Source organism: Macrobrachium nipponense, chromosome 21 (genome assembly GCF_015104395.2).
Source record: "Macrobrachium nipponense isolate FS-2020 chromosome 21, ASM1510439v2, whole genome shotgun sequence".
Taxonomy (NCBI): Eukaryota; Metazoa; Arthropoda; class Malacostraca; order Decapoda; family Palaemonidae; genus Macrobrachium; species Macrobrachium nipponense.
This window is the reverse complement of record NC_087212.1, coordinates 16,092,025-16,106,214: the sequence shown is the minus strand read 5'-3', so window position 1 is coordinate 16,106,214 and position 14,190 is coordinate 16,092,025. Positions and strand designations below refer to the sequence as shown.

Below are 14,190 nucleotides of genomic sequence, written 5' to 3'. Positions count from 1 at the left end.
TGTGATGAAATCAATAAAAGAAACTTTTCCGCGCAGTTTTAGTAAATAAGTAAAAAGGGTGAAGTGTGGACAATACAATACAAGAAATGGATTATGTTGAGATTTGGCGTAAAAGATATTTTTTTCTAGCAGAAGGAGCTCGTGAATTCTAATATCTGAACAAAATGTGTCTTAAAGATGAAACCAACAAATTTTATTACCAACAAAGTAGCTTCAATCAAAGCAGTAATAAGCATCATTTAAACTTTCCACACTTTGCTTTCAAACAATTCCAAAATTAAGATATGGGGGAAAATATTAAGCAGGGATCATCTCTATTTTGCAAATGTTATGTGGCACTTTAAGCGCCATACGAAGTGAAGAATTTTATCATTAATAAAATCAATGATTATAAAATTTTTTCCAGGGTTATCCCTTTTTTACTTTTATCATACCGATACTTTCAATTGTTTTACATTATCTCTTCACTCAACATTGCTTATTTTTTACATAAGTTTTATTGTTCTTGCAGCTAAATTTCCCCAACAAAGTTATATTTCTACAAATTTTCTGATATTTCAGTATAATTGTTCTATCGGTCACTATTGTAACCTATTACCATAATTACTTAAAGTAATATTATTTAGCACCTGTTTTCCCAGAAATGGTGCAGAGGAGTGAATTTAGCATACAAAACTACTGGTTTTATGAAAAATATATTTTCTTAGGAATATGCCTTGCCACCGATAAAAAACAAAAATTACATTCAAGGAGTATTCTTAGAGTATCAAAACTAAAAAAAATAAAACATACAACTTCATTTGTGAAGATGGCACAACATTAAAATTCGATTTATATAAAGACAAAATGAACCTTGTGCAAAGAAACTGAAGCTAATATGAATCATCCTACTAAGATAATGCTGACGTGGTCTACGTAAGTAAACACTACGAGATATTCTGTAAAATCAGAACTATGTAAAATAGGAAGCGCTATTGTCATTTATGAGTTTTTTAGATAAGCGAAACAGTATAAGACATATCTAAATAAGTCAGGATTATGTAAATGTCTACCTAAACCTAACACAGATATAAAAACATGAAGAGTAATCCTTTTTAGGGCCATGGAAAAACAATGGGCAGTCTTCACGAGGATAAGCATATCCTTTGTATCAAATATATCCTTCAAGCGTGAGATTTACACTTTTTCATTTGAACGTAAACTAAGAACAAAGCTTCCTTTCGCGACCTCGTAGGTGGGAGGCGGGTTCAACACTGGTAGCCTTTTAGTTGTTTTATCATCGACTTTATGATTAATTTCAACGCCAAGAGGAATCTGCCGTTTCTTCACCATGGTATCAAAAAGACAGCAGTAATGACAATTTGTCTGGATTTCTTCAACTACAAAATATTCACCCTCTACTAAAGTTGTCCACAAGTTGTACAGTGTAGAATCCCTGTAGGCTTTCACCAAAAAGATGTCAGAGAGATTGTTCTCAAAGGTACCACATACACAGTCGTCAATCAAGCAGATCTCGTACAGATGTTCTAGAGTGGATATAACAGTCTCGTCCCCTAAATCCTTTCTAGCTTTCAGTAGGTCATAAGTGTTACTTGGGTCCTCCTGAACATTGCAAGAGAAAATCTTGATTTTTTCCTGAGGGCCTCCAAGGGCTGGGAATGGATGCTGTGCTAAGGCTGCTGTCAAACATACATTCTTTTTAACAGGAGAGGCGGCCGTGAACCCGATGGGAGTGGTTGTTATCTTTAAGCAATTGTGAGTGTTTTTCGTCCAGCCTTTAGCTTCATTACTTTTTAGAACTAGCCTCTTACCCACATGTTCTATAACCTCTGCAAAAAGAACGTCTTTAGCTATACTATTGGAACCCAGCATAATAGCTTTATTCTCGTAGTACTGTTCTTCCACGATCTGAGAAAATGTTGCCTTCCTATACTCCTCGTTTTCTGCAAGCTCTAAAGACATGGTCATAGAAGCTTTGGCTAGAAGAGCTGCTCTGATCCTTGCATGTGCAGCGTGGGTGAGCATATGAGCATCGAGAAGCTGGGAAACTATGCACACGTCTATTCCTTCTCCACCTCTCCACCCCTTGATCTGACTTATATCAGCCTTTCCTTTGGTGCCTGTAACCTTAACGAAAAGGCGAGAGACGCAATTGCTGTCTTTTATTCTCTTCACCAAATGTACAGTTTGGTTATCAATTACTGGAGCGTTGTTATGACTCACAGCATTGTACAAAATCCACAAGAAACTTTCTTGACCTCCTTCAAAGATATGGGAGTCTTTTATGACTTTCAAGGGGTCATTTCCAAATACAACTCTGACACCGAAAAGATTGGCTATCTTTATCAAACCTGAAATTTCTTCCTGCATGAACACAAGTACTTTCCTGCGGTCGTCCTCCACGAATGCACTTAAGAAGGCCGAGAGGTGGTCCACTGTATCGCAGCCAATAACAAGATGGTGAAGTGGATGATTGGGTCGGTTTTCTTGGATGGTGATAGTTTTCTTATTGTCAAAATAAGATTTTAAAGTTTTACACTGAGAACCAAACCAAGCCATGGAAAATATTATTACCAACATAACAACAGCTCTACCTATGTCTGTTGATGGTGTGACATCACCATAACCTACAGTTGAGACTGTGATTACTGTCCAGTAGATATAGGACCAGCTTGATTTTGCGGGTGCGTAAAGTCCTCTAAACCCTATATGGTAACCAAAGTTAGTGTTCCATTCCTCAGTTGCCCTCAAAATTCCACCTATGATGAAAAACCATGCCCATAGTTTAATCATCTGTGTGATACGGCCAAACCTGTTACCAATCTTAATAAAAAGAGCATTGAATTCGTAGCAGAAAACATTGGTGAAGAGCAAGAAATGAAAAGCAATAAACTCTTGTTTTATTACGACTCCTATCACAACTTGAGCCATCAGAACTACATTAGAAACAGTTGGGATTGCTTCTGTATGCCCCACCAGTACCCATATAACCAGTGTCCTCCCAGTCATATATGTGAGGGCTACCAATCGAACCCAGTTGTTCACAGCATAAGTTGAGAGTTCTACAATCAACGGCGATCGACAGATAACGAGAGAAGGAAACTCATAAATCATATCCACGAAAAATGAAATCATTTCCACACTGACTGCCAGGGGTGTCAATACCTGTAAAATGTCTAACAAGCGATTTCTACCTGTGGAAAGGCACAATCTTCTTGCTTTAATCACCCGCACAGCAAGTTTCTGCATTATGAAAACCATCAATCCAAGGCCGAAGGAGATTAAAGTTGGCATCCACCGCTGTGCCTCTTCATTAGAGCAATACTTGGGACCAGACCAATGTAGGTTCAAATTTTCATCCATTATTCTTGAATCTTGTTATGTTGAAAAAGCTGAAAAATAAGAAAAGATGATATGGCAGTTCTGGTTGGACTCAGTTTCATGAATCATTTCAAACTATATAATGTTGCTTTAAGTGAGAAAACAGGGAGGTTATCAATAAACCTGAGAGAGAGAGAGAGAGAGAGAGAGAGAGAGAGAGAGGAGAGAGAGAGAGAGAGAGAGAGAGAGAGAGAGAGAGAGAGAGAGAGAGAGAGGTGTTTTGACTTTGCTCCTGAATACTTAATAATTAATATAGTTCTGAGGGTGATACAAGAAATTGCCCCGAATACTTTCAAATGGGTTACTCTACAAGGAAGAAAAATTCTATCTACTTGAAATTCCAACATGTCATTCTCTTTTCCCCAGGTAACCCCAATTTAGCTTATTAAATAAGTTACGACGCAGAACTTGACTGCGTTGCATGATTAAAACAGGCTTCTGGTCTTTTCAAACATATCAGATTCTTTTGACAACGGTTCTGTTGTGTTGAATTTTACCACAATGTTTGTGTGTGTGTGTGTGTGTGTTTACAATTTAACAGTGTGTCACATTCACATGACATAGCAGTAAAACAAAATTCCAATTCTAGTTCACGCTTTAAATTCTGATTACTTGCAGTAACTGTCCAAGTAAGGCATTACAGTCCCAGGGTAAGGCATCAATAGAGAATAGTGCAGATGAGTCTTTGTTGCAGGAACAATTCTCAGCTCGAAAACATTTTGTAGTGAGGAATGTGTTATGAATGACTGCCCCCCCCCCCCGGCCTTTTTACTTTAACTACTACTGCTCTTATTACTAACTTAACCGATATATTGCTAAAATCATAATAAAAAAAATAGTTAAATTTCGTTTTTGTCATGAAAAATTCAGCACTTCCTATTAAGAGAATTAGTGTCGTATGATGCGAAACAAACCAAAATTATTAAATTCTGATACTGAAATATATTCCGGAGTATTTTTTAATATAATATAATTTTATATATATATATATATATATATATATATATATATATATATTATATTAAGTAACTATATACATATACATACATACACAGACACACAATATATATATATATATAATATACATATAAATATATACATATATAATATACGTCTACACATACACACAAGGAAAACTTCAGTACCAAGTGCTTGCACGTTTATTCACGTAACGAATAAACGTGAACGCATAAACGTGAACTTACTGAAGCTTACATATTCTGAAAAGGCGACCAGTCCGCATTTAAAACATCTATTTATTTATTTGCTTGGGTGGAGTTCTGCACACTTAGAGAACTCTCTGATGAAATCATTACACCATGGTCGTATTATTTTCTTTCATGACACTAGCGGATACGTTCTTCATCTTACGAAAAAGAAACGATTACAATAGTAATAGAGAACGGATACATAGAGTTAATTTTTCGTCGTTAATATTTAATAATGATTAGAGTAGGCCTAGATGTGGAAAAAGACTCGCATTTTCCTCCTATGTCGCTGGGAAGGGACTTTGATTATGATAACAATAAACTGCGCTTTCTGCGCGTATCCATGTTTAAGGTTATGTTGGGGAGGAACATGGTTAGGATGTATTCCTGTTGAAATACGTTTAAAGTTATGTTCGTGTCAACTAAGATGGAAGTCTAGACCGATGCCCGTCGGAATCCTGTCAGCGAAATTTTCCCCCCTGAATTGAAACCATCTTGTTTAAATTTATCATATGCTGGAATAAACAAAGGTGTGCGGTAAAAATATTGACATTTCTACAAAATCCATGTTTACAAAAACACTCCGGATAGCTGCCCATTCATTGATTATAGTTTCATATTCGATGCAAACAGAAGGCGTCATTTCGCGACTGGTCGGAGCTTCGTTTAACTGCCCGTGCCGGAACTGATCTATATTTTGGTGGGTAAAATATAACTGATTTATAGGAGAGAGAGAAGAGAGAGAGAGAGAGAGAGAGAGAGAGAGAGATCAGGCTTGCCAAGCGGGAACGACTTACAAGCTTTTATTCAAGAGTGAACTAGGCCTATCACGTTGCAATACATGGCCACGTCATGTGCAAACTTGAACACATGAGCACGTTCTGTTAACGCCCTCAAATTGTCCCTCTTGAACTATACGTGGTAGTTACAAGACTAAAGTAGATTTCAAGCCACAATGGGCAGGGGGCTTTGAACCTCTTCTTAAGAGAAGGGACCACTAAAGGAGCCAACCTTTTTTTTGTGCATATATATAACCTATTATATCTATAATATATTATACTGTAATATATATATATATATATATATATATATATATATCATATGGCATATATAAATCACATAAGTTTGATGCACAAGGAAGGAACCAATATCGAAATGTCTTTTATAATCATTTCATGGCAACACAGTTGATGATCTCGGCTGCTGATTGGATTAATTCCATCTAAATCGAATACATTTATTTGGACTTTTAATTCCTACCAAAGGGCTATAATTATCAAAACAGTACAAATAAATACAATTGAACGTATACTAACAACCAGAGAAGGAGGTGGGCCGCGGGAAATGACCGAACTTCACCTGAAACTGGATTGCAATCGCCTTTATCCCAGTGTAACTGTCTGCACTCATCTAATGTAAAATCTCTTGTTTTTAATACGCCAATATGTACTACGAAAGCATCATTTAAAATGTATAAAACTACTTGAAATATGTCAAAAGTCTCAACACTGACAAATTGTATGATGGAAACAGTCCAACGGACTCGACATGGGTATCTTAGGATTTCCTAAAAGATATATATCACATTCTTACTACCAGTTGCAGTTACAGCCTTTTTCTTGATAATTTTGCCTTTGATATGTCATCGTGTCGTAAAGGAAATTGTAAAAATAGACACGACTGACCGTCAGAACTCACAGAATTCTTTCTAATCCGAATTTTGCGTACTTATTTTCTTTCTTTCTTGCTGATCTCAATAATAATCTTCCTCATTGTCTGCTTGCTTTATGAAAGTACTCCAAAAGAATACAGTGGGTTAGATATTTACGTCGCAAAACGTGAGCCTAATGAAGCTAAACATTCAAAATGTAGTCTCATGTTTTTAGTTTTCCTTGGATGCTTGAAGACGCACCTTATTTCTAATAGTTTTTAAATACGTCTCTGCCTTATAGCACAATCAGCAATATATTGACAACAAACCCAGGTCTATAACTATCCAGTTTCGGTCTATTTCTTTGTTGACATTGATGGATATTATGAGCGGACAAGGATGGTGTGAGGTAAATCAGCTTGAGTCGTTTATAAGACTGTATTCCCCCTTCTCATTGGAAAGTGTCTATTAACCTAAATAAGGGAAATTAAAGACGAGCGCATCTATTGTGTCCCGATTTGAGCTCGATCCGGGTAACAATACTGAGGGGTAGTAAGTGATATGGAAAAGCTCAGCCTAACTGAAATCCTATACGGTATGGTATTTAATGATAAATTTGTACATAAAAAGTGACCAATTTCGTCAATAACTTAGAAAGAGAGAGAGAGAGAGAGAGATAGTAGGGGTTAAAGTCCTATATTACGACGTCTTAATACCATGGGATTACCGTAATTTATCTCTCTCTTTTTCCATTCGTCAGTACATCCCATATTGTTGCCTTGAATGTTGCTTTTTTGGTATACCATATTGAAACAGACTAAAGGCCTAGTGCAGGAGTATAATCCGTTGTCTGCCGTTTCAGTTTTTTCAAGTTTCATTTCCGTTAATCAATATCCAAAAGCTTAAGTCTTAGACACATGTGCACATGTATAAGCTTTGTACTTTCTAAAAAAAAAAAAAAAAAAAAAAAAAAAAGGAATGTAAAAACTGGTCCTAACCATACGCAGCTATTATTTCTTTTCATGACACTAGCTAAGACGTTCTTCATCTTACCTAAAAGAAAACTACAAGTGTAAGATAGGAATACAGAACTAAATTGTGCTTCCTGCACGCATTCACGTTTGTTAAGGTTATGCCAGAGAAGGCATGGTTGTAAATATCCTAGGGATCCAAATTCAAGTTGACCGAAATGGGCGTCAGGAAACACGTTAGCGTAGGTTTCCCCACTGGAATGAAATGATCTTGTTTAAAATTATCACATGGTGTAATTAACAAAGGCGTGTGATAAAAATAGTTGCATTTCTTCATAACCCATGTTTACACAAGTGTTTTCATGCTTGGTCTCAGTTTCGTTAAAAGACTGAAAGGAACTGATCTGTATCTTTTGTGGATGCAAAATAACTGGTGTGTGGTGTGTGAGAGAGAGAGAGAGAGAGAGAGAGAGAGAGAGAGAGAGAGAGAGAGAGAGAGAGCTTGTCTAACGAGAACCACTTAAACTTTTATTAAAAAATGAACTAGGTCTATTATGATGAACTGCATGTCTATGTTACGTGCACACTTGAATACGTAAGCACGTTCTGTTAACACCCATAAACTGCATCCATGTTTACCTACGCCCTGAATTATGCACGTGGTAGTTACAAGACTGCAGTAGCTGTCCAGCCAGAAAGGATATTAAGGGCAATTGGCTCTGAACCTCTTCCTAAAAGAAGAGATCTAGTAAAGGAGCAAAACTTTCTAAGGTGAAGAGACATAACATATAATTGATACATAAAGATACAATATTGCAAATTCACTAGGCCTAGTCCTGGAGTAACCCTTTGCCTGCTGTTTCCGTTGCTTCAACTTTGATTGTAAATAACTAATGTTCAAGTTCTTAGGAATAATATTATGTAAAGACTTTCATTTATGAATATATTACACGAAGCCTCGATCATTGGCTCGGTTGCTCCATCGTATGCTACCTGGTTACCTTTGGTGTGTAAAATTCAAACCATGGTAAGCTATCCATTTAATTTCTTTATCAGATTTATATGATATCTAAATAATGGCGTAAGTCATCACAAAAAGCCGATGAACGAATTAAAAATAATACAAAATACACTTCATGGGTTAGTGACCGGGAGGAAACCTAGGCCTATATGAATAAACCTCTACTTGCCAGAGATGACATATGGTCATTCTACTAAATTAACAAATAGTAAGAGCGATATTTGACTGAATTTAGTAACGCAGTTATAAACATTAATGCCAGTGAATTACGGATTACTTACCTCAAAGTTGTTATTCTCTTTGGTGGGAGATGAGCAACCAACCACGAATGTGATCTTACCGGGATGATTTCTGAACTCCGAATGAGGAGGACGAAGAACTTAGTTACATGATCGAGTCCGACTGCACGGGCAATATGAGGCATACAGCAAAAAGTTATAAAACTCCTTTTACGCCCGATAAAAACCTCATTAAAACTCATTTAAATTCATTACTATTCCTTTTATATTCTTCTTTCCTCAATTTTCTTACTGTCCTTCGGTTTCTCAGATGCTCTCAAGAAATAGTCACCAATTTAAAAAATTAAGTTCCAATATTTTTTTTCTCGTAACGACTTCGGAAGCTTTCCATCATTATGAAAGGGTGAGACGTCATGGGTTTTCATGACTTAAATAATTACATATTTTGCCAATTACAGAAACAGCCGACCAAGACTAATATAACCTGTATACTTACATAATTATGGTTTTTTGGGTAAAAAAAAAAAAATACGATCCCTTTCATGTTGATAAGCCTATATCCTTGTAAACCTGGACGGTTACCTTGCTAACAATAAATGATATTTTACGAGACAAAATCTGGAAATGCCACTGCGCTGTTATTTGTTAGCCTTATAGCTTTCCCCGTTTCCTGAGACTTTTGCGCCATTAGTCGACTCTTGACAATAAAACATTTCTTTAGTACTACTTCCACACTTCCAAGTCTTCTTGATCATCGAAAATTCTGATGGCTTCTGTATTTTTCCCCATCTAAAATTCCAGTCCTCTCGTTCTGGAAACTATTCCAAAGCTAAATTCCATCATGTCTGCCATTTCGTTTATTAAATATATTTCTTGTTAAAACCTCGTGTATCTTCCATACGATTAGTTTGCTCACTATTCCCTCTCCTACCCCTTCCCCTTAAAAACCTGACGAAATTCCGTCACATTTGCCCCCTACATTCTGCACGTATTATTCCCGTCAAAACGCAATTGCAACCCACAAACACCCCCCCCCCCCCCCCCCCCCCCCCCCCTCCCCCCACCCTCATCAGCGGTGGGTCGATCTTGAGTGGAAGAGATTTTGATCCAAATCTCTGGACCAGTTTCCCTTCGAACTGACTAAATTGCCGATTTGCATCGCTTTTGAATTCACCGAATTTAATTGAGTGGCGTTCGGCAGTTCCGAGTCTCCGGTTAATGAGGGGATTCTTCTCCCCTTCGCCGGTTAGCGTGGAATTGTGAGGAATTCCGCTCGTATGATTGCTTGCTTGCTTGCTTTCGGTCCCATGTGTTTATGTGTATATGACTAATGCACACGCACACACACATCCAAACCCAAAGAAACAGATAATTAGACATATAGATAGATAGATAGATCAAGCGTAGCATACCGACTCGGCACCAGAACCTAGCTACTCATGACACAGACCGATGGAGACCTCTGGCAATGATCAGGAGCTCTTCCAAGTTGTAGCTGGTGCGCCGATGAAGGTAAGGAGCTGATTCAGTACCTTTTATTGTACACATATATATACACGCAACGTTTATCACATTTACACATGCCCAGCACAGCCCATGATTTCACGCATATGAACGCTATTCGTGAACTAATTTGCAAGGACAAGTATTCACATAGTTATATAAACCGATTATGTGGCACTACTCCTTATACAGCATTATATATACGTCAGGTTGCATACTCCCATTTGTGAACATTATGAACCAAGATTCTCCCGATTTGATCAGTCTTTCAGGTCAGTCATACGATTCTACCTCTAAAACTGGCTCTTTCTTTTCTGTATTTCTTGAATGATTTAGCCAGTTGGTTTTTTAGGAGGAAACTCAGACTCTAGGCCTATTAAAAAAGGGAAGTAGACCAGCACGCCTATGACACCAGATAAAAAAAAATACTCCCGTAATTCTTTCGTATTGATTGAGATTCGTCTGGACAACCAAAGCAGCCAAGCTAGTCTCGAAATAATTTTCATATAAAACAAAGGAAATGTAATAACTATACACACACATACACACACACACACACACACACACACACATATATATATATATAATATATATATATATATATATAAGATATATATAATATATATATATTATATGTAATCTGTAAACATTTCAAAATATGAAATTGAATGAAAAACGCATAAAACATGAGAAAATGGAAATAAAACTTTTAATAAATAACAACATACACAGGTGTAGGTACCACCAAATGAAACAAAATATGACAGTCCAGGATTTCGCAGCTTTCAAATGGAACCCATTATTTCGGCGGCAAAGGAAAAGGAATTAAATATCCGTGAAAAAAAAACTGGGAAACACAATCCCACAAAAAGAAAAAAAAGTGGTTTTGGCTTCGCCTCTCGTCCAATAACACCGTGAAAAGAGCAATTCATTAAGGATAACCATCAGGTTAGTGACGGCAACAGGATTGGATGCTGCGACCAGAGAGAGAGAGAGAGAGAGAGAGAGAGAGAGAGAGAGAGAGAGAGAGAGAGAGAGAGAATTTTTCAAACGAGAAGACGACAGTAATATATGTGTGTGTTATATATATATATATATATCTATATATATATATATATATATATATATTATATATATATACATAAATGTATGTATATTTATACATATATATGTATACAAAAACATCTTCTGATATGATATAATATATATATATATATATATATATATATATCTTATATATATCTACTATATATATAATATATATATATATATATATATAGATATATATATATATATATAATATATATATAAATATATATATATAATATATATATACATATATAGTGTTCATGAAGCACATATATATCGTGTTTTCCATGGCACCAGTTTTAATAATAACGCTAGGACTAGAAGTGAAACAGCTTTTGTGTGAGAGGGAAAGATATTTCTGTTTCTAAAAGACAAGTCGGAAGAAACAGAAGGATATAACTTGATCAAAGACCTAATTTTCCTTGCCTCTTCTTCAAGATGAAAGAAAACAAAATGAAACCAGACGAACAAAATGTAATGGAAGCAAGCAAAGAAGTCTCACTGTAAGCTCTCTCTCTCTCTCTCTCTCTCTCTCTCTCTCTCTCTCTCTCTCTATGCGATCAGTATTAGTATTTCATCCTTCTTTCTATTTTTCACATATTATTTGTTTCTGTTTCTGGATGTGTCTGTCTGTCATTCAATACTGTTAACCAGCAATTACTTCTTCAAGAATTATTCTTTTTCAAGCTTTCTGTAAAAGAAAACTATCGACAAGGTTATTTGTCTCTCCGTCCCCAGATCTTAAAAGTGACTGAGGATAGAGGGCTGCAAACTGGTATGTTGATCATGCACTCTCCAATCATCAACAGACTAAATTGCAGCCCTCTAGCCTCAGTAGTTTTTATTTTATTTCAGGTTAAAGTTAACCATAATGTGCGTCTGGCAACGATATAGGACAGGCCACCACCGGGCCCTGGTTAAAGTTTGGTGGGCCGCGGCCCATACAGCATTATAACAAGACCACCGAAGGATAGAGCTATATTTAGTGGATTAGAACTCCTTTAATGCTAAATGACTTCATAGTCCACATTTATTCACTTCAGGCAAAGTGGTGGCCGTAGATTAAAAAGTCAGTAAAGCATGAGAGGTCATACCGAGACCACAGAAAGATAAGACCTATTTTCGGTTGCATTGATTATCTGCTGTACAGAAAACTCGACAGCGCATTTTTTTTACTTGTTTTTCCACGTGAATGCAGACCTGCGCAGACGCACGTTTACCGGAGAGCAAACATTTTCATTATTCTCCCAAAATCTGCTCATGTCCAGAAAGGTACCTACAATTACAACATATTAAACGCTGTTCACTCGCTCTTGAGTAAATGTACGTTGACAAACAGACAGGTAATAAAGGCAGGCATACGCATTTTAAGGCTTACATATTTCTCTCTAACTCTTCTAGCTGACGTAATTATCGGAAGGAAGGGAAAATGAAAATTTCGGATAGAGTTGAAATTGAACAGCGGATAAAAAAGAAAAAAGAAAAAAAAAAAAACTCCCGGGGGTCGCTCGTGTGATTTCTATTCAGAGGATATTTGGCGAATTCAAACGACTCGCCCGAAATTGCTTTTGTTTTCCGAGTGGGAGTCATCTCTTAGATGAGAGAGAGAGAGAGAGAGAGAGAGAGAGAGAGAGAGAGAATTTCAATGCATATATGGAGTGGTGTTACACAGGTGAATGTTGAGCACTGAAAGAGAGAGGTAGAGAGCAAATTTCTTTCAATAACGAATTTAAAAAACTGAACGTGTCAATGAATGAGAGGAATTGTGTCATCAAAGAATATGGTAGTATCGTACAGAATAAGAGAGAGAGAGAGAGAGGGAGAGAGCTCTGTTGAGGAAATATGTGATGAGAGAACGAGAAAATTCTATGAAAAGGCGATAAAGCATAATTGTGTTAACACTAAGGAATGTGTGTGTGTGTGTGCGAGAGAGAGAGAGAGAGAGAGCGAACTATATTGACCAAATTTATGAAGAGACAACGAGAAAATTTTATGAAATGACGATAGCGCATATTTGTGTTACAATTAAGAGAATGTGTGCTCTTGAGCGTGTGTGCCAGAGAGAGAGAAAGAGAGAGAGAGAGAGAATACTACCTCTAGTTCATCTTCATCCGAATTCAACCGGATATCCATTTCGGAATTGGCTTCGTGCAACCGAATTCGGGAGTTTTTCCCCTCTATTGTTTTTCAGAAGAGAATGGGATTCGAGAAGCCTGAACCCTCTTAATCCTTATGAATATGAAGTTACGCGGGTTTCGCTGGAAACCGTCTTTTGTCTACACAGCATCAGTGGCCGACCTGATCTCTTTTACATGCATACATAAATGCATACAGAAAGTAGTAAACACTTTCAAGCATACGCACAAGGATCGAAAGACATTTATATGTATATTAACTTTGGAAGCACTGGTATGCGATGTGATGTAAATTGCGTGTAATCACTGGGAGATGTCACATGTGGTTTAAACTTAATGCTTTACACACACACATATATAACTAATTGTATATATATATATATATATATATATATATATATATATATTAAAAATGTATATATATATATATATAAAAATGTTATATGATATATAATATATATATATATATATATATATATATATATATATATATATATATATTATATCTTGTTTTCTTGGTTAGAGAATGTGGCTTCAAAAGTGCAACCACTCAGGTTTTGAGTATTACCGAGGTGAAATTGTTGGGCCTACACCCTGCTCCACAGTTCTGGCGTATGGCATTTCCTGGTAGAGACTCATTCACGGCCTGACCACACCCGACGTTGCAGAATTTCGCATAGAAAAAAGTTATTTTTTATGTTTGGTACTAAGAGGTTTTACGTGGTTTTCAAATTTCACTCGAAAATAATATGTTTCTCCTGAGCACATTATTATTATTATTATTATTATTATTATTATTATTATTATTATTATTATTAAATTAAATATCAAGTAACTTCACACGCGTGAGACATTTAATGAATCTCCTGGGGCTAGGTGAAACCTTTTCCACTTAAGTGTGAAAATCGGAGAAAGTGTAGGTTAAAGAAGCTGGACAAACTAAAAGAGCAAAGAAGAAAAGTCAAATGCAGACAGCAATGCAGCTGGGGGCC

At 36.4% G+C, this 14,190-nt stretch overlaps 1 protein-coding gene across 1 annotated transcript; it reads right to left on the bottom strand.

Moving 5' to 3' along the window:
- Positions 1-676: 676 nt before the first annotated feature.
- On the bottom strand, positions 677-8,708 carry LOC135197807 (uncharacterized). The gene is made up of 2 exons (XM_064224935.1): positions 8,514-8,708; positions 677-3,392 (listed from the first exon to the last, which is right to left on the bottom strand). The coding sequence occupies exon 2, from the start codon at positions 3,361-3,363 to the stop codon at positions 1,177-1,179; it is 2,187 nt and encodes a 728-aa protein (XP_064081005.1). The 5' UTR covers positions 3,364-3,392; positions 8,514-8,708; the 3' UTR covers positions 677-1,176.
- Positions 8,709-14,190: the final 5,482 nt, after the last annotated feature.